General features: G+C 37.6%; 1 protein-coding gene across 29 annotated transcripts in view; it reads right to left on the bottom strand.

Annotated features, from left to right (window-relative positions):
* The window catches only part of DLG1 (discs large MAGUK scaffold protein 1), a 143,813-nt gene that overhangs the window by 78,445 nt on the left and 43,040 nt on the right, over positions 1 to 22,328 (bottom strand). For 20 of the 29 annotated variants that reach the window (XM_014891684.2, XM_088170845.1, XM_014891683.2 and 17 more), the window contains one exon: positions 13,728 to 13,892. In XM_014891684.2, coding sequence (XP_014747170.1) covers positions 13,728 to 13,892 — 165 coding nt within the window. Of the gene's footprint in view, positions 1 to 993; positions 1,286 to 13,727; positions 13,893 to 20,930; positions 21,451 to 22,328 lie in introns of those variants that run through there. The other 9 variants (XM_088170848.1, XM_088170846.1, XM_088170842.1 and 6 more) reach the window with 6 other exon arrangements.

Consider the following 22,328-nt stretch of genomic DNA (forward strand, 5'->3'; position numbering starts at 1 on the left):
CTTCAGAGGAAGTGCCAGTTTACCATCTCTGAATCAACTACTAACAGATAGAAATTATCCTAATAAAATTACAGTATCTGAGGGTAATAAATTTTTCCTTCTAAGTTTTTGTAGTATTTCAGGTTAAATCATTCAAGACATCTTGACTAATGATGAATTTCACTTGACAGTAGCAAAACAAACTTAATCTCCCATGTTTAAATAATTCTGACATTTCAGCATTGTTCCATAGGTCTTAGTCATATTTTCCAGGGAGATACTAATTTTCTAATGCCAATGAGTTTAAACTTCTCTGTGTCAACCTTAAAAAGTCATCCAAAAGCCACACAATTGAAATTTAGCTTGTTTGCTTTTACCTGACTTTGAATGATGATTAACACAAACATTACATAGAGCAGATTTTCAACAGTGAAGTTGAAAAATGTCATGTTTTCCTTACAGACTGCACTATTGAATGCACACCCTGTATGTAAGGGAGACATTCCTTCATCTCTGTATTATTAGTAGCCAAAAAAACCTAGAAAGCTGTTACAGAATTGAATTTGTGCTACCTGGAGAGTTAAGCTTTTAAATTATTTAATTCTTTAGATAAAATTCCTTAACCATTAAATATGTAGTCTATTTGATATCTTACTAGAGCTATGGAATTGCTATTTCTTAACTATGTTATTGCCCTCCAGAGCTAGGCAGCAGAATGCAAACTACATTTTCAATACTTCACTCTTTCGTTAGGATATCTCATATTTAAAATAGCTGAAGGCTCATGGCTTGCAAAATAAATAAAAATCAGACCTCACTTAGTGTTTCAATTCCATTCTTTAATGCTAGAAATTATACAGAGCTCTTTAAAATATGAAAATGAAAGCAGACAGAAAATGCCATTCATAAATAAGAGATTATATGAAATCATGCATATATAAATAATTGCTTTTTCTGACTACCAAGTAACCAGAAAACATGCAGACACAATTGCTTTAATATGTGGCATATTACCTGGGTGGAGCTGGCAGCGACAGAAATGCAGTCAATGAAGCCATGTCTCCGAGTGAAAAATGCCACAATCTGCTGCCACCGGGAAGGCTCAGTCCGTAACTCATCTGTTGAGCCTTTCTTTGCCCACTGCTTCTGTTTGGGGCCTACAGAGCTGTGGCTGGAGCCAGTGTTGCCTCGACTGGCGCGAGAATAGAGGAGTGTGTTATTGCCGAAAATGTAATTCATCTCTGCAGCTCTGCAGGTGGTTGCCAGGCAGTCTTAATTCCCTACCAGCTGCTGAGTGGTGAATGAGCAGGGAAAAAAAAAAAATGCAGATAGAATTACAGCAGCATCGTTTACAAACCAGGAAAACAAAATTCTTGCTAGCTGGTGCTATTTTTCTTCCAAAGCTTTCCACCTCTTACATTCCCTCTCTACCTATGATTACAATGATGAATATAATCTTGAGCAATTGAAAAAAAAAAAAAAAAGAAAAAAAAAAGCAGCAAGCAAAGGTTTTCCTTATATTTCCTTTTCAGAATGCACAGAATGAAAACCTTGCTTTCTCTTCCTAGCTGCCAACAGATATTTAAGGGAAACTGGGTAGCAGGTACAGTACAACGTTACAAATTCACAGCTATGAGGATGGTGGTGGATGATAACAGCTACTGGGTGGAGAAAGCACAGATCAAAAATAACCAAGTTTCAATCACTGCCTGTAGAAATATCCAATAGCATCTTTTCACTTCCTTGCCTGCATAAATTATGAACCTGAAGCAAACAAAACAGGGAATAGAAAGCAGAACTGCACTTTTCACTGATTCTGTCTTTATGAAAAACATTCCACAGAGCAAAATTGCTTTAACACAATATTCAAAAACACTTAAGAAACAACTATTTGCTGATTTCTTCTTATTTTCCCTGTTCTTTTGTGCATAAAACAACTATAGAGAGTGAATCACAGTGCCATGAAACATTCGTTTTGTGTTTTGTAACAGAAGATGCCTACTGAAGTTGTTCTACTGTGGTTTGGGGTTTTTTTAATCCTCAAGAAAATCAGAGGCTTAAGATTAAACACAAGTTCACACTCTGTTGTTCTTATTCTGTAAATAATGTGTCATGTTCATAACACCTACATAATATATACCCAAATTTCTGTGACTACTGTAAGCATATTATGAAAACAATAAATACATATAAATCTTTCTGACTAAATATTACTTCCGAAAAGTAGAAAAATAATTCAAAACCAAAAAATTCTTACTATTCACTAATGACTTTTCAGTAAGATTACTTTGATCTCCCATGTACATGACAAGTACTACTGTTATAAGTTTTCTCTGCTCTCTTCATAGCAAAAAATAATTCAGAATAATTATCTGAAAGATTATATGGAACTCAAGTTACCTCACAGAACTCACCATTCAAATTTCTATAGCCAACCATTTAAAAAAAATCCTCCAGCTCACATTGGAGGGATTATTTTGGAAATCAGTTAAATGTCAAGCTTTCAATACCAGCTCATCTCTGGAAAGCAGAAAGTGATCAAAACCATTTGTGGTATATTTCTACAGTCATGATCATAGCACCAGTGCAAACATTTTAAAAAAAGCAGAGAACTTCCCGTATGATAAACAAAGGCAGAAAAATTCCTTCAGCCACAACTTACAGCCACATAACTCTAAAAATCCACTGATTCATGATGTGCATTTTAGTGGAATTACCAAATTCCCTCACATACTTTTTGGGGTGCAACATAATCTGCTGTTTAACAAATTTTTACTGACAGCTATCCTAGTCTGAGTAACAGTTTTTTTCATGCCGGCTTCTCTTACAAGCAGAAAAAAAAAGTACATTAATTGAGATCTATTGTAGTGAGATCAATGCACCATTTACTTCTACTCACCAGCACAGCTCAATAACACACCACATGCCAATATTCTGAGCACACCTTTCAGACAGACTTTATTAATATTTATAAAATACAATGGCTTATCACTGTAAGTCATATGAAACTGGGTCTGACTTGTGCAGTGTCATTAAAGCTATGAGCATAAGATAGATAATGAAGGTTGAGAAATGCCTGAGACACAGTAGATACAATGACCCTTTCAAATGGAAAAGCTTTTCATAATGGGAATTTTTTCACAGGAAGACTACAGCACTTCCTGAGCCCTACCTTTTTCCAGACACAAAAAACATACCTAGTCTGAAAAATGCTATAAATTTATTACCAGAGAAATTGATTAATCCCTGACTATGATAGAAGGTGTTTGGAACAATGTACAAATGACATGTTTTGAGTTCCAAGTCTTTTTATAAAGAGTCAAGGTGAAAATATTTTTTATCTTTTTCTACATCTAGCCCTGAATGTCAACACTGCTATACACTTTATTAAATATCTTAGAGCATAAGAATTTGTCTAACATTCAAAATAACTTCAAGAATTGATTTTTGTCTCTGTTTCTCCCCATAGGCTCCAAACAAAGTCACATGGAAGAATATTGTGAAAAATTCTGGAAGAAAACACCACAATACATGGACAAGAAATGTACCAAGTAGGTATTTTTTTATTGTTATATCAATCTATCTGAAGAGAAGAGAGGTTTGTTGCATTTCAAGGTAGTTTTTTTCAAGGATGATTCCTACACAACCAACAATCCACTATGGCATCAATTACAAAGTCATTTTAGAAATCAGCACTTCAGGAAAGCATCACATGGACAAAAAGCTTCCTGAAAGTGAAGCAATGATGATTTAATTTCAATTCAGAGAGAAATCCAGAAAAGTACTTAAGGAAGAGGTTATGCAATCCCGCTGGTGATGCAAGGCAGCAATCTGTGTCACCTACACTCCATATGGATGTAATGATATCGAGCAAGATTTGCTGACGCCTAAGCACATACAGTTGCAGTTATTTGTAGAAGGAGTTGGTACTGTGGTGATGAGACCCTGATTTTTACATGTTACAAAGCAACCTGAAGAAAAAGGCAGAGCCTAGCTCTAGAGATGGCACAAAATCAGGATACCACACAAAGGAGTCCAGATTAGAAGAATGGTCACTTGGAGAGTTGAAAGAACAGTGGGAGGTTGTAAAAACAAGGGCTCAAACACCTAAAAGTAGAAATTGGAAAAAGTTCTATTTGCACAGAAAAGGCAATATCCAGAGAAAGGAAAATTGTCAACACAGATGTCGCAACTGGAATTGCATCTGTGAATGATAGCCTCCAGAGTCAGGAGGCTCATCAGGAAACGGCAGGAAGTCCTAAAAGGAGTAGAGAGCTTCCCTGATCCCTTTTTCATATTCTGGCTATTGAACTGATGGGACTAAAATTAAAAGCAAAGCCAACAAAAAGCACCACACACTAAAACAAAACAAAAAATACTATTTACTGTTAGGCAAGAATTGAGAGTTTGCAGATTTGAAAAGATTCCCGCCCCAAAACAAAACAGCACTTAATTAAGATTTCTACATCAGTACACATACCTCTACAGGTTAAGAAATTGACTTCAAGATTCGTTTGCATTTGTAGAGGCTGCAGAGTAATATTATTTGTTCTGTGGCAAATTAGCAAGATACAGTAATCACAGTGGTTACTAAATGCAAAAATCAACATCAAATACTTGGACTAGAATTCCTCTGAATTTGTATCCAAGCAAACTGGTATTATCAGCTTGCTGAGACAAGTCAAAACATGACATACTGCTGTATTTTAATCCCTCACATAAAGGTCTCCTGGGCATAACTTTACGAGCAGTATGCACACCTAAAATTAAAAAGGCACAGCAACAAATACTGTTTGTGAACAGAAATAGCAGTTACATCTCAATTACCCTTTCTAAACAAAAACCAGCAGTCTCCCCGAAGCATTTGAAAAGTGTCTTATATTAGTTTTACTACCATTCGGCTAAACAGAATATTGGCTAAAATAAGTACAGATTCTAAAGGAAAAAAATCTGACTGTCTTAACAGAGCAAATTCAAGAATCACCTAAAATTTAGGGTAGGGACTTATTTTCAATATCAGTTAGGTTTTGCCCAAAGACAGAGGCAAAAGAAACGTTCAGAACTTGGATATTCAAACATAAGACTACACCACTTAAATTCTTCAGGCATGGGAACAAAAACAATACTGAAAATGTAGATACAAACTCATGTTTCTCTCTTACACTTTTCAGAATTCTAGATTTAGCAAACTTCATAAGTCTAAGTCTCATAAACAAGTCTATGCAGCATTCTAAGCCAAAGCCCAGGAGTTCAGGACTCAAATACTGTGGAGGAAAAAAAAATTGTTAAGCCTTTTTGCTAAGAGATGCTAGAAAGTCTATTTTAACTTTTAGTTCAGATAAGACTGAAGGATAGTTCTTGACTAAGTGTCATTTACATAATCAATAAAAAGTATATACCTTAATGCTGAAACCAACTTACAAGTAAACATTCCAGCACAATTATTCTATAATGATCTGTTTTAGTATAAATATTTAATATAAAAGATCATTACCTTATTACTCACAATACACCTCAGGCAACCTACCAATCTGGGCAGATTAAACTGCCTGGTCTTCCGCACCCTGCTCATGAATCTCCTGCCCATCTTTTTGGCACGCCAGACTGATAAAAACATCTTGTGTTTAATGCAAGTCTCCTTAGGCTTGCTTCAGTCATCAAAATGAACCCAACTGCACCAAGAGCTCAGGGAAAATCTCTGGTGAAAACAGTGCAACCCCTTTCTAGGACGACTTGATGTTGATTACTGTTTCTTAGGTTGTTCTAATGTTTGGATTAATCCACAGTCCATCTGTTACAGTTTTTCTTTCTTGTCTCTGTTGAAAAGAATTTATTGAGCAGATCCTTATGGAGAATTGGGCAGATTTGGTCAATCAACTGCTTCTCACTATAAAACACAAACTGACACCTTAGTATTTCCACATTCTTCAATTACAGGAGTTTAAAATCAAAAACCTATCAAGAACCTGAGCAATGCATTTTAATTAGAGACTGCATAACAGATCCTCTCAAGTGTGACCACTGAAGTACAATACTAGTCTAAAAATAAATATGCCTGAGAGTATCTTCAAGTTTTTCTTTATGATTCCCAGTATTCTATGTATGTTCCTAACACCAGAAGCACTTTGTGCTGAAGATGGCAAAACTTTACAAAGTTCTCAATTTAGAAAAAAGTAACAGATTGCAACCTTCTCACAATCATAACCCAACTTGCAAATTACATGTCATCTTTGATTTCTAAATGGAAAGGTATCTTCATCTTTAGGTTAACCTCACCTACCTGTTCAGACTGGAGCAGGACAAGAAAATCTACTTGGGCAAAGAGGAAATTAAAATTACTTTGACTGTTGGCTAACCTTGAACATGCACGGTTCAAATCACAAAGACCATTAGCCCTCCTGAGAGCAGAAAAACTCTCCCAATTAACAGAGAAGACTTTTAACAGCAGCTTCACAAGCTCTAAAAGACTTCTGGGGAAGCACTGGAGAAAACAGAGGGGATTGGAGAGAAGACACACCAGGAGATAAAAGGAAGGGAATCTATTATTATCAGCACAAGATTTGGGTTCATATGGAAAGGAGATTGTTAGCATTGAAGGAAGGATGTGCAAATATGCACATTTATATAACAGCTATTTCCATATAGCTTAATGGGAAGGAGTTAAATAAAAGTGCTTGTTTGCAGTTGAAGAAACAAGCAATGTATGTTGCAATACATTGGTTGGTATATTCAGAAACTAGAAGACTACCAACAGTTGAAAGATTATTTCAAAGTCAGAGGCTGACTGTAGGTCACTGTGTTTATGGGCTATAAAACAGCTATCACCTGCTAATCTATAGTTCTGGATATAAATTTTAATTTCTGAAATAACCATTCCCTAGTCATTTTCATAATTTCAGAGACTTAGCATTACTGACTGTAGTTTCATTGGTATCTCCTGAGTCAACTCTTTACCAAACAGAGGGGTCAAACTAGTTCATTCTTCATTCCCCAGTAGCTGCCCTCTATCTCTGATCATTCTTGTTGTTCTACTTTGAGTGTCTAAATTTGCCTTCTTAATCAAGATAATGAATGGTGCAGATTTCTGGAGTGATAAGATAATGCACTTTTATTCCCATTTGCTTCGCTGATTATTCGTTGTATTCCATTTGCCTTTTTGACTGTAAATTGAGTACTGAGATGATTATTCCATTAATCTGTTATAACTCTGAGCTCTTATTCCTCTTAGATGATGCAATAAGAACACAAGTTCTCCCGAGATCCTTCTGGTAACCTCCATCCACGATCACCAATCATGTTCCTTACCCTTTACTTTCCTTTAGCTGTTCGTTGGGTTTTGGTGGGGCATTTTTGTTTGCTTTGGTTTAACAACTAAATCCCTTTTTTTTTTCTTATTTCATGACTTAAGTTTTTCCATAATCTTTTTTGAGTGTGTCTATAGTGTGCATCTAAGAAAACCTAGAAACTTGCATCAACAAGATGATCTTTAAGCACATGCTCTAAGGGATTTGTGCAGCAGAAATTCTCTTTGCAATGCATTCATCACTCTCTCATCTCTCCACATGCTTACTGATTCCACTCTTTAGAACAGTTTCACTGTGTTTTGCCAGTACAGAAATGAGAGCAAGTTCCAATTTCTCCTCTCCCTTCTGGAAGCTATTTTAAGAACAAGTACCACCTTTCCATATCTCATTCCTGTGTTACCAAAGTCAGTATAAGTGGGTTATTACACAGCACTGCAGCACTAATAGATAAGCAATTTCAAATCAGGGTTAATTCAAAACCATCAAGCTTAAATACCATTAGGTCCTGGAAATACTTTTCCAAAGATGACTAAACATGAAAAAAAGCAGGCATACAGTGAGTGGGCACAAGATACTTATTTCACAGACAGTGCACGTAGTCAGCAGAACTGATGTGCTAGCATTACAAAGCCTGTCTCGGCAAAGGTTTAGGTACAGCTGACACACTATTAGACATTTTTTTGAAACTATGTGTCCACTTCACAAAGTACAGGATACTGGGCACAAAACCACAAGCTGCTGCTTCTAAACAAGAGCAGAGGAAAGGCTGAAGGACATACTTCTCACCCTACAGGCACTCACAGCACTAGGTCAAATGAAATGCCCAACTAACCTACTGACTCTCTCTCAGCAGTGAACAATGAAGGTGTAGAGTGATCCTCTCCTGCTCAGTACACCATCACAAGCTCCAATAGAGGTTCACAGAGGCAAAGAAGGCAAAGTGTCTTACTGCTCTTATTCTAATAAAAGACTAGTTGCATTCTAATGCAAATTGAGGCTGAATATTTTTTCCCAGATCTGACACTGCAAGGGGTAAAAACAGATAAAACACAGGGGCACTAGCACTGGGCATAGCTACTGCTTCAAAGATATTCCCTGGGTACTTTACCTGGGTAAGAAGATTCCTTTGGCTAGAATTTGGGGGTAAAACTTCAATCTCTTATTCAATGGGGAACACTATTTCACCTCAGTTTGAAGCCTTTCACTGTTCAGAGACAGGAAAATAGTAAGTCATTTGCATTTAATGTCATAATATTATGAAGTCATAGTCTTATTCACTGACATAAGTTTATGTAACTACAAAAGAGTCTTCCAATTGCTTTAATGGATAAACAATATTAATCCACATGTTCCCTATGGTAAAGGGAAGTGGGGATTTTTACTGCATCACCTGAAGCACATGTGCTGTAGCAGAACACAACAGCCCCAGCCAGAATGACAGCTCTGTGCAGGACATCAACAGGCAGCCAGCAATGGGAAGGCCAATCCCTGCACTGCCTGTCCCCCACACAGGGATGACCATTCCTGGGAACATGTGAGGAGAGGAAAGCAGCCAACTGTGCTGCATGAAATTCAGACAAGAGTCCATGATTATGCAACTACAAGTTACAGACTTCCCCCAGCAACTCAAACATACTTCTCACAATTCCTAGAGTGTTCCACAACTCCACTGATAATTGCACAAAGCTGTTCCAGAGATGCCAAATATTCAACCAGTAGAACGTCTTTACCTCCTTATAGATGTATGATTCTCTCTGTAATAACAATTTTCATGTATAGCATGAAAAAACAACTTTAGGCCCCTTACTACACTAAGGAAGCCAGTACAATGTTCCAACTAAAACATCTCTGTTCAGCTGTCCATATCTGTAATACATGAAAGGAACAAACCAGAAGCAGGCACTTTCCTTACACCCTTTGAAGATTGGTGCTATGGTGAAAATCTCCAGAGATAGATGACTGAAAAAGATTTGATTAAAGGAAGAAGAATGGCAGAAATTTTTCTCAACCAGTAAGTCTAGCTTCCTGTTACCACATGCAGCCATATGATAATGTAATTTATAAACTTATCAACTACTTTGGAAAGTTTTTAAGAACCTGAGCAAATTTCAAATAGGAATTAATGGATATAATTGAAATGCACTTAATATTGCAATATTAAGAATTCATTTCAGGGCAAGATAAAGATTTGTCATGCTAGTCATGGTATATTTTTCCAGTACAAGATATATTTAGCCTACAAATTATTGCACAATCTCTTTAGAGTTTCTGTATTAGCAGTGAAATATAAGCCCCAAATACCAACACACAATACACAAACATGTTACAGAAAAATATGGGAACCATAATCAGGTTCTACACTTAAATACTCAATTGCCATATCACATCATATATACATATGATGAATAATCTGTCATGTCCAGGTTGCTCTAAATAAAGATTGCTGACTTTTTTTCTTCTGTCTTATCATGCAACATGACCCATTATTTTATAGCCTTGTAATAATCTGTTATTCAAAGCTTTTGTCCTTGATAGAAAACTTCAGCTTCCACTCTAAAAGTTTGCTTGGTACCATATCATATCTGTGACCGATTTCGCTTGATTGGAGCTGTGTAATAATGCCATAACATAACAGCTGTGTAATAACACGGTGAAGCCGTCCCTCGGAAGGGGCTGTGATCGCACTGTCCTACAGCGCTAAATTCAATGTCACATCCAAGCAAATCCTGTCCAGCATCGCCATCTCGCGGCCAATGTGCAGAGCAGAGCATTTCAGAGCTCGGGACCTCACGTTGGAAACACGCGTTTCCAGGTGGAGTCTGGAAACCCCACATTGGAGAAATTCCAGTACTCGCTGCCTACCTACCGGAAAATATTCTTCAAAACCTTTGGGACAGAATATTTGTGAAGGACTTGGAATTTGATAATTTTCACTATTTCTTCATGATTCTCTAACATTAAATACCTTTTGAAAAGCTGCTTTACAGCATTAGCGTTCCATTTCACACAGTATTAGAGGAGAGAGGCCAAGTTTACTTCTTTGTTACTTGAGACACAGGAAGCAAACATTTCTTCTTAAACTGACAAAGCTCCACTCTAACAAGACAAAACCTCTGACTCAAACTTTAAATCGGTAAAGCTATTCTCTCTATGCTTATTGCAAACATGCAATATTTGAACCCAATCTAAATCTGAGGTAGCCCATTCCCCTGTCAAGAAGATAAACTACCTTCATTTACTACAGTACTTAACATTTGACAAATAACAATTACATACTTGTCATCTAAAAGTTTGGGATACACATTTATATTTTTGGTCATTGAAATACTCTTTGAAATAGCATCCACCTGTTCAAGCAAGTTATAAAGGCTGTTTTAAGTCCTAGAGTGTTTGAAAGCTTCTCTCAGGAACAAAATGCAAACTAGTCAGAACCAGGCATCTCCCTTTCCTTCTGTTCTTCTATATTATTGCTCCATACTGCAGAGAGCTTGCTATAAGAGAAAGTATTCCTCAAAATCCAATTCTAATGGCCTCTGCAGCATTACTTAAAGAGCAACATATAATCATAAAACCACTGACTTTTTCAAACTACTAACTCTGTACTTGAAATTTTAAGTGCATTTATTATTTATACTTAAAACAAAAAACCAATTCCTCTTATTATTTTATTCATGACATAAACACAACATTCTCTATTACATTTAGTTCCTTTAAGCAATGAACTGTTGAAGAAAGCCGATTGAGATCTTGTATACCAGCCAAGACCTGGTTCCTTGCATAGTGCACCAAGCCAACCTACCAAATAAATCACACAAAGCACTCTTAAATCAGAGCTGTTGTTGCTAAATTGATCTTCAGCACAAGCTATGCCAAAACTATGAACACCTTGCAGATCATCAGACCAAAAGCAGAGCAGACCAGTTATGCTAATAATACAACAGCAACCTTGAGTTTTTTCTTCAAGAGAGAAGCAAGCCAGCAGTCAATTAGCATAAGAATTTAAAATTACACAAAACACTGGTAAACAACTGAAACCTGGAACACCCTTCCCAGTTTCCAGATGAACAGAGCTTTGAACAATTTAAATTAACCATATATTGCTTTGAAATTAATAGAGACGAGTTACCCGAAAATAATTAGATATATGCTAAAAATGGTAATACAAACTGAGTGATAACACTTCCCTTATGAACATTCTTCCCTATTGAGTGATGATTTTCCAGCATTTACCAATGGGAGACAGATAATAGCAATCCTTCTCAGAGACCTAAGACACACAGTATTTTGAAAAGGCCTCAACATATTTTGTAACTATATTTAATTCTCAATTTTCCTTAATTCTATTTCGAAAATAGTTTTCTTTCTTCCAGACAGTTTTACAGCTCTCCTCTTTGCCTTTTTGATCCCTTTATGCTTTCTAAAGGGCAAGACTAACTGCTCTAGGAATTAGGAAAAGCTTGTGAATAAACAGAGTACACCTTAAGTCCCCAGAGGAAGGTTTTTTTTTTAAATTTATTTCTAATGGTTACACATAAAAAGGTGTTCCATTACTTTCCTAACATCAATAAATTAGGGAATTAGACATTTGAAAGTGTGTTATTGTGTGTCTAGCTTCATAAGCAAGAAAACTTAAGTCTTAGCCATTCCCAAAAATGAAAGTTTTGTCACATGAGTATTCTCAGAAGGCTCTTCAGAGGGCAATACTTCCCAATTCTAAAAGGGTATTCATTAGGGCTTAAAGAATTCAGCTCGTCTAGCTCAAAACTATGGAAAAATACTGAGAGTTCATTTTGGAGATATAAGTAAAAAAATTACTGGTTCAATATCATCATATACATTTTAAAACTTTTAGAAAAGCTGGATAACAATTACTAAATGCACTCACACACTACAATTGGTTTTTCTACAGAATCCTTACAAGTTAATGATAAAAAGATGATACATTCAACAAAACTTTTCCTCATAATTGAAAAAATGAAAATATAACTAGGTTCAAAACAATTTTTTTTTCTTAAAATATTATAGAATGGGTTGGGTTGGAAGGGGCTTAAAGATAATCCAGATCAAACTCCCTACCATGGGCTTGAAGACCCTGCACTAGACCAGGTTGCTCAAAGCCCCACCCAACCTGGCCTTGAACACTTCCAGGAATGGGGTAGGCAACCTGTGCCAGTGCCTCATCACTCACGGGAAAGAATTTCTTACTAATACCTAATCTAAATCTACCCTCTTTCAGTTTAAAGTCATTCCCCATCTTTTCCTATCACTACATGACCTTGCAAAAATTCCCTCTCCAGCTTTCTTGCAGCCACTTTATGTGCTGGAAGGGGCTCTAAGGTCTCCATAGAGTTTTCTGCATTCCAGGATGAACAGCCCCAACTCTCTCAGCCTTTCTTCACAGGAGAGGTGCTCCAGCCCTCTGATCATCTTTGTGCCCTCCTCTGGGCCTGCTCCAGCAGGTCCATGTCCTTCTTTTGTTGGGGACCCCACTGCGGGTGGGGTCTCAGCAGAGCAGTGCAGAGGGGCAGAATCCTCTCCCTCCCCCCATTGCCCATTCTGCCTTGGATGCAGCTCAGATCACGTTTGGCTTTCTAGGCTATGAGTGCACATTGCTGGGTCATGTCCAGCCTCTCATCCAGCATCCCCCCAAGTCCTTCTCCCCAGGGCTGCTCTCAGTGTAACAGCATTTGTTCTTTGCAGTTACCAAGGACACTATCACACACAAACAATTCATGCTGAAAGTACCAAGCTATAAGCCTACCACAATGTAAGCCCATCTCATCACTCTAAAGCCCAAACACTCCCCAGTATCAAATTATTTCTCCACTTTTCCCTCAAAATCAGCCATAAAGACTCAGAGATGTTACAGAAAACAGCATTTAGTCTGACACACAAAAACACTCTGCTATTGAGAACATGATTGAGCTACACCTATCTACTAACACAGTAAATAAAACTGCCTATTATTACCCCCTCACAAACCTCACACTCAGATCATTAAATCTGTCTTCAAGTTTCTAAAGCAATCTTGAAAATAACGGTGCTGCATGCTGAAAAACTACAGAGACATATATTGCACTTGGCTTATTACATATTAGACAGAGATTCCCAATGAAAATATTTACTAGAAACAAACTCTGAATTGACTCTACAGGTTTCTGACCAAAAATCCAAAATGAAACCAACAGCACGAACTACAGTGCCCCTGAAAACTACATCAAAAATCTTAAGTTACCTATAGTTGTTTTCTGGGCATTTTACTACTATGCATGTCTAGTTAGAATGTGTGGAACTAAGTCAATGCTTTAATGTCTACAAAGTAAATTTCACAAATGAACAGCTCCATAAAAAACAGAGGTGTTCTGCATGCATTTTTTTGCCCCACAAAATTAAATTCCTGAGGAGCATACCAAAACAGTTCACTCTAACTTTAAAAATGCCTACCTTTACTGGTGAAATATGAGAATGGGAAACAAATCCATGGACATTCTCAATCTGTGACAGATTCTTCTCTGATACATGGACCAGCTCTGGACCCGTCACCTCATTGGCAATGTGTGGAGAGCTGTGCTCCTGTGGGGGTGTATCTTCATCCTGATAGCGGTATTTCTGAAATAAAAAGTATAGAAAAAGATCAGACCACCACAGAAATGAGAAAAGATTATCCAACAAACCTAAGTCAGACAGAAATAGTTGTTCTTCTGATCTTGCTGGCTTCAAGGCAATAAAATCTATAAATAAAAATTTCAATTAGTATTTTTAGTTTAAAGATTGGTCCTATTCAAAAATGTTCCAGCCCTTTTAGTCCCACCTGGGATTACTGTAAAGCTACCTAAACCCCAGCAGGGATTACTGTGTCCATAAGAAACACCCCAGCATTTTCTAAGCACATTCACTTTCACACACTGCTACTATACTCCCAAGTACATAAATAGTTATTAATAGCTTATAGGGAAAGCATGTCATATTATTAAAGATACAAAAAAACCTTCTAAACACATACTCATATTAATCTTGGGAAAAGTCATTCCTGTTACTGAAGTATGTTTAGGATAGAAGATATTTCCTCAGGGTTTCTTTTAAACAGAATTCCAAAATCTACATACTACAGCTTAAGTAAAAAGTAGACATTTTTCTGGTAATTCTTTTATATATCATGACCCAGTGGATAACTGCAAGTAACCAAGGAACACCACACCAAGGTAGTATCTGACAAACAGTGAATAACTTCTAACCCTCTCAAGAGTTACATACAATTTCTATTTCAGGTTACCATAAAGATCCATTCCCTTCATCAAAAAAAACCTGCAACATTACAAAGTTAAGATCTACAGGATAAACTACAAAGAAACTGCTCGAAATGATCTATCAGTTATCAGCTCCTGTAATGCTTATCACATTCTTAACCCAGCTGTACAGTAGAAGCCATTCAAATGTATTTTCTGTAAAAATACTAACTAGCAGAGAAGCACAAGCCCCACTTCCTCCAGCATAAGAAATAACTCCTAAAAAAAAAAGCAAGAGCATTACAACTTCTGTTACCACCAGAACCAAACTCCAAACACTTCCAGACCTTCTCCTCAGCTGGATATACCAAAGGAGAAATGGTAAAGTCTTGACAGTTACAAAAAATTGCAGTGGCTACTCCAAAAGCCCTAATTTTTCAAATTTTTAGCAGAGAGGTTTCATGAGATAATCAACTTAATAACTCACTACTACCAGAAGATAAAAGTTTTTCCTTTCCCTGCAGCAGTGAGATGCTGGATTGCTCAGCCTCAGACTGCTGCCATTCATCTTTTTTTCTGAGATTGACTTGTTTATCACTTATCAAAATAAAATCCTGAAAGGAGTTGACATTAGCTCTCTACAGCAGCCATATTAAACACGGGAAACAGAGAAGAATTATAATTTAAACAAAACGTTGGCCAAAATACACGGGTATGTAACCAGAGTATAAATTAGACCACATTGGCAATTAGAGAAAATAAACATTGGAGCTCCAAGAAGCAAAGAAAATGTCTTGCAGCACCAGAGAATGTAGGAATTCTGCAAGCTTAAAGCACCCTGCTCCACTGATGAAGCCTGTATTTGGCTGTACTCAAGATCCAAAATATCCCTAGCAGACCTTAAGCTTTGATTTCATTATGAAATACAGGAAAATTATTTGAAAGAGGATTTAGTTTCCAGATCATCTCAGACAAGGTCCTGTAGAAGCTAGAAGTGGATCATTACAGTTTTACTGGGGGGAGTCAGGGCACATACAGCAACATCCACACAAAAAAAAAACCAAACCCTGAACACACTAATTAATCAAATAGTCATAGGTCAATAAAAACTGATTTCCTTTATAGAACAGTTAATATCTTTAGACAAAGCACAGAATTACCTTGCTTTTTTTCCCTGAAATCAGACATATTTCTTAGAAAAAGGTACTTTTAGAAAAAAAATACTTGAACGTAACTGAATGCAAACAGGCTCTAGATTTCACTAATAGATATATGGTTCTTTATAGAGTATATCAGTGCTTATAATAGTGCATATGAAGTTTTAATAGATCAGTGTTTCATTATTTTGATTAAAAAATCAAAAAATGTTGTGATAAAGAATTCTCCCCTAAAAGGCAGTGACAGGGCCTACAATCTTCTCAAAAATTTTTTTAAAGTGAACTGCTAATTACATTCTGATGTAGTATTTGAGACTGACATTACTATTTGACATGAAGTTGTTTAAGAAAAGACTTAGTGCCATGGTGTGGTTGACAAGGTGGTGTTAGGTCATGGGTTGGACAAGAACATCTCACAGGTCTTTTCCAATCTCGTTGATTCTGTGATTCTGTGAAATGCATGAAAACATAATATCCAAGCTAGGACCTATTCTGAAAGGTAGCCCAGCCCTTCACAGAAACTACTTTTGAGCAAAGTGCTTTAAGTAAAGCAAACTACTGTATCTTGTAACAGCTAATGCTCCATGGAAGTGTTTCTACTGCTTTAGTACAGAGCACCACCCCTGAACACAGTGCCTCTTGTCTGAGGCAGCACATTCAAGTGAGCTGGTTGGTCAAACAGCCACCACTCACCACTGCCCCTTCCTTTCCTCTCCCGGGAGCTGCCAGCCCCTGAACAAGAACTCAGTCAGCTGTTCCAGTCATGCCAAGTTAATTGTGCTGCTGCATCCAAAGCCCTGTGCAAGCTCCCCTCCATAGGGGTCTAAAGACACAATTTCACAGTGCAGCCCAGCTCTCTCCAAGGACAGCCAGGGTCTGAAGAAGCAGAACCCATTCACTTGCTCTTGGTCAGGCTGTACAGCTTCATCTCCCTGCCCCTTGCTGGGAGCACACAGCTGACTCCAGACAGTGAGCAAGCTCAGCAAGCTTATCCAGCAGAATGTTTCTTCCCCTCTTCCAGCAGTAACAAATTTTCTGTAGTTCCCTGAAGTGGCTCATGACAAGCTGAGGCACACAGCAATGCTGGCATAACAGGGAGAAAAGAAGGTAAAGCCTAAGGCCAACCCACCTCCAGTAGCTAGGAGCAGGGCATTCCTCTGCTTACAAGTAAGAGAATGCAATCCCATACCCAAACCCAGGCTCCAAGGAGACCCTAATTTACAAGAGCCAGCTGAGCAAGGGACACATCAAAGGAAAGAAAAAGGTGTGGCAGAGCAGTTCTCAACTTGCAGACAGTCTCAACTGCACACCTCCCAGCACTCAATTAGGTAGTGGCCAAGTAATTGAACTCCATTTTAAGTGGCTTTATGGACTGCTTTACAATTTATAGCCTTAATTTTAAGTCCAAAGAAACCAAGTGCTAAACACTTAATGCATACTTCTGACAGAGACACTGCCCCAAGGGATTCTGTTGCATAATACCATAATACAGGTGTGTCAAAAATTAATTTAAAACATTTATCTTTTGATGCAACATAGTTTATAGGATATATTCAGGCTAAATTTTACCCTCTAAGTTTTGAAATGTCACCAAACTCTTTGGTCACTAGTGTAAACTACTGAAAAATCTATTTACTTTAATAAACCAGTGCTAATTTGTATGAGATGAAACTCAAGAATGAACACAATTCACCACAGTGAAATCATTTTTCAGGCCCACAACATGCTTGCTTCAACTCTCAGGCCTAGCAAAGTTAGACAAAAACAAGGAAAAAACAAACTATCTGCAACAATATGCAGGACAAACAAGGATTTTCTAGGCATTTTACAGCATCATTTTTCAGAACAGAGATCACCTGTTCACAAGAAAAGCACAGAAAGTTTTAGGAAACGCATTCTAAGAGGCTCACTTTAGTCTTCCTAATCTCTTATCTGTATTGTAAAAAGATGATATCTCAAACTCCCTTCTCCAGACTTTAGCCCTCCCCACCCACCAGCTATACAACTCTATACAAGTTAGTGCTCACTTCCAACAACAAAAGCAACAAATCCCAGGAAAACACAGTCTGACTTAGTCTGTCACTGGGTAAAATTTTCATTTCCACTGTACAGGTCCAACCATGGTTAGAAAGAGGTTAAGAAGACTTGAATAAAAGAAGACTTGAATAAGTAAATCTAATAATTTGAATTTGATAAATATGCAGAAGCTCACAGGGCCAGACCCTTTCTGAGGCAGGATGAACAGGCAGCTTGAAGAAACCAAGTAGTTCTAGATCACTTGCACAGAATTCCCCAAGTTCAAATACTTGTCCTTTTTAAATTACTTCTCCATTTTACCAGTTAAACTAAATCTGAAAGGACCCTCCAAAGACCATTCCAGCAACTGAAGTTATTGAGAAGCACTGTTTGACATGCAACACCTCCACTCCTGCATAAAATGACCTGGATGTAATGTCAAAAACAGGTAGAGAAGACTAAATATCTACAGCTCTCACATCTCCCCAGCTTTCACAACTGTCACCCTTCAAAAGAAAGTAATTTCAACAACCAATAACAAAAGCAGCAATACAGAACATTTTGCATACCTTGCTAAAACAAAAATAATCAAACATAAATAGTATATTAAAGAGGCTAATGCATTTTGTACAAGTCTTTCCTGTAGTCTAGTGCTAAACTAGAAACTAGTGCTTAGGAAAATAATAATGCCTTCCACACATAGGAAAAAAAGGACACAAAACTAAAGGTATGCTCCACTATTGCAGAAGTGAAGTCAACTTGAAAACATCTTATTTGTAAAAATAAGAAGATTATGAAAGCCAAATAAAATCTCTTTGCAGGTAAACAGCAATTCATATGGATAAGTTAAAAGGCTGTGAATAACAAAAGAAACTTAAGCAATGTAAGAAAAGTTGACAGTGTTCGTGTCTTTTTAGAACTTCACTGATCATGGAATAGAACACTCGGTATTATTTTCAACTTAGGCATCAGCATATGATAAACTGAATGATTTGCAAAATTGGGAGAGAGTTTTTGATCTTTGGGTTTGCTTTTTCAAACCCAAGTTCAGTACTTCGATAAACTAACTGCTTCATTCTCAAATAAATGCACTAAGTTTTCTCTAATAACTAGGGAATGACAAAGACAGAAGGCATTTCACCCTTCTTGAACAGTTTCAGTTTGACATTGTATCTTCACTATAACTGCTTATAACACGCTTATTTAGGTCACAGTGTTCCATCATATGTCAGAATGCACAACTAGTGTTAAACTTATTCATGTAATGCTTCATGTCATGGACATCCACAAACAATAAAACAATTGAAGAGAAGTATATTTTACATTTACAGAAACTCCACAAATACTTGTTATAAAGTTCACATGTTCCAGAAGGCCAAGGAAAAGAGAATAAAGAAGGTACGCTCAGATTCTGAATGTTCTTTGCATGTGGTCTAAATAAGGAAGATTGAAACCAGTATTTCATGTGGATACTTGTGTGAAATTATTTGTTTTATTACGTGAAGGGCTGTACCAGGTACGCTGTATTTCCGTTTCACACTGCCATTTAAATATTTACCCAGTATTCAAAGGCTGTATCTTCTCAGAGGACAAAAGCATTTTATTTTTAGTACTATCCAGCCCTACAACTTTTATTCAAAAATTGACAAGTGCCTAGTGCATGTCTGTGCCCTGCCGGCAGTTCAGACAGAAATCCTTCCGTTCGCTTTGCTGGGATGCAGCAGAGAGGTGCAGTGTAGGCGGTAGCGGTAGCACGGAGCACCCGCTCGGCACTAACCGCGAGACACTGGCGGATTACTCGAGGCTGTGCACACGCAGCCCAGGACACTGTGAAGACGCCGTGGCGAGTGCCGCCCACAGCTCCCCACAGCTCGGGGGGAGGCCGTGCCCGCCCTGCCCGCTGCCCGGCGCGGCCCAAGGACGCCGTGAAGGCGAGCGGGGCACGGGCGTTGCCTGCAGCGCCCCCCGGCGGCCGCCCCGCGCGCAGCCGCCGCCATGGCCGAGCCGCGGCACAACATGCCCCCAGCGCGGGCTGCGTGCGCTGCGCTCAAAGGCAACGGCGGCCCGACACGCACCGCCTTCCGCCAGAGTTACACACGAGCATGTTCCACAAAACAAAAAAATAAAGAGAAGAAAGCTTAGTGTTATATCAAGTAGTTTCCAAACGGCATCAATAAATAGGTACATATTTCCAACTGAAAAATGCTTTGGACACAGGAAGGATAAGCAGACTCAAAACAAGGCAAAGTCTTCCTCCTGCAAATAAAGAATTCAACTTAAAGTTTTATAATATTTACGCTATCAAAAGAGCCATAAAAATTTAGATTCCTCCCTTGCAATGTAAGTAACATTTATTCACCACTCAAAATTCTGTGATATATATGTGTATATACATGTATACACACACACACACATATATATATGTATATATAAACGCATCACACATGCATATATGTGAGTATCTATGTACACACACAACTGATCCTACTTTACAAAGTAAAATCTAGTTGAAATATTTTTTTGTTAAAAATAACACACGACTTGGAAACCCTGAATATATAAAGAAAGTTTTAGAGAGAAAGGATTTCCTGATTTCTGCCTCAAAAGTAACTTCATACACACATCCTTTTAAAGTGGCTTTCCAGAACTTAACATTCTCCTCATATTTTTGACATTGCATGTTAATTTTACTGAAAAGAAATAAAACATTTTCAACACAACACTGAGTACATTCTGTTTATCATTCTAATGGTTACCAAATTATATATGTTTTATTCCTCTGAAACCTAAACAGTTGATGTAGTCCTAAAATGACTAAATGCCCGAGGGCACTGTTAAACCCAAACCTGCCACTAACAATTGCTTCCATCAAAATGATGTCAGGAGGCATTTCCAGCCCTGTATCTCAGTGCAAGTCTCCTGTGTATATAATTCTCTACAGCTGAAGAAAATGAAAGCCAAGTGCAATAAACTGATTACATGATGATTAATGCTGATTAATGAAGAATGACGACATTTTACATGCGGCATTCAGTAAATTCAAAATGTTGTTCAAAGGGATCTCTAAACAGTAGGCATGATAATTCATTACTTCTGTCACCATCACTAAGAGCTCACATAATTGAGTAAGGCATGGAACAAAACACACTTATTTAACCAGAAATTTAAGGCACAATTACATTAGACACAAAGGCAATTATTCATTAAATGCAGCTTACATTTCCAGGAAAGTCCTTTTATAGACCCACCTTACATCCAAACATTAAAGATATTGTGTTGTTGGTACATGCTACTTTACAGTGGCATAGCATCGGAGAAAAACAATCCAAGTTTTTTATGCTAGGAGACATTTTTTCAGACCCTGTGCACTTCAATCGATCCGTGACTGAGATTCCAGAAAAATGCCTCTGTAAGCGCTGCTTGCTGCCTGTCTTTGACATTTAATCTAGGTCCATAGTGTTCAAAATAAGCCTTTATATAAATAGGTTGAATCCTTCAGGAAAAAAATGTTGCTTCACGTTAGAAAACAGATCTTATTAAAAAAGCAAAGAAAAAATCCCGTGTCCATTTTTAAAATGTTTGAGTCAGCTTTATATTTAATTACGTTAGCGCCAGCTTGAAGTGACAACTGTCTCACGGCCCAAAGTAATACTCAGATCCTCTCAGCCAGAAGCCCGGGTTAGATCCAAGGCAGCTCCACCTGCTGCAGTGCAAGGACCGCTATCTCCTCCATGAAAACAGAAGCAACTCCAGCAGAGCCCTGCTCCGTGTGTGCTGCCTGCTTAGGGGAGGGGCGAGATGTTGCAGCAAGGGACTCGTTACACGGCCCGATAGAGATAAACCCAACGCTTCCTGCAAGGTGCTTTCGCACTGCACCAATGAGCATGTGAAAACCCACTTTCAAATCAGCTGTGTGTAATTATAAAACCAGGGACGTCGTAAGCTTGACAGCAGGGAATTTGCTGATCTGCAATTTACACTAGCTTTTTCAAGGAAGTGTCAGCAGACCACAAAATGAATGGCTCTGGGATATTTAATCCTCATTTTCAAACATTAAAAATTCAAGGTTATTTGACACGTCAAACAAATGTTTTTTAACTGCTGAGTAAAATTCCTAATGGTCTAGCAAAAGTAATAAAGAAACAGTACAGAAATGCATGAATACTCTCCAACACAATAAAATCAGAAACTGCTATTTTTCCCCGTTAGTACTATGAAATCATGAACAGTCTGGAGTATGCATCGATTTGATTATGAAGAGCTCTTGGTAAAGCATTTCCAACAACTGCACAGAACACTTAAAAGAGTTCAAGAAAAAAAGCCTTTTTCCTTGGAACTGAGGTAAATACTGTAATAGTCTCCTTAGAATTTGTTGTTCTTTACTGTGTGCTAACAAATCTAAGATGCAAAAAATTTTAAATGGCTTGTTTGGGGTTTGTTTTTTAATCAAGCCCTATAAGATTCTAACTTTATTTCCTTTTTTACAAGTTCAAGGGTCTCTACAAGATTTCAATCTATTTATATATTTTAATAAATTGCAAAAAATTATGAAATTGAAGTCATGCTCCCTGCAATTACTCTGCTCTTGTACCATAAGTCAACTTGCCTTTGCAAAAAACTTTAATAAAATAACACTAGCCATCGTT

The sequence above is a fragment of the Sturnus vulgaris genome, chromosome 10 (assembly GCF_052056855.1).
Source record: "Sturnus vulgaris isolate bStuVul1 chromosome 10, bStuVul1.hap1, whole genome shotgun sequence".
In the NCBI taxonomy this organism is placed as follows: Eukaryota; Metazoa; Chordata; class Aves; order Passeriformes; family Sturnidae; genus Sturnus; species Sturnus vulgaris.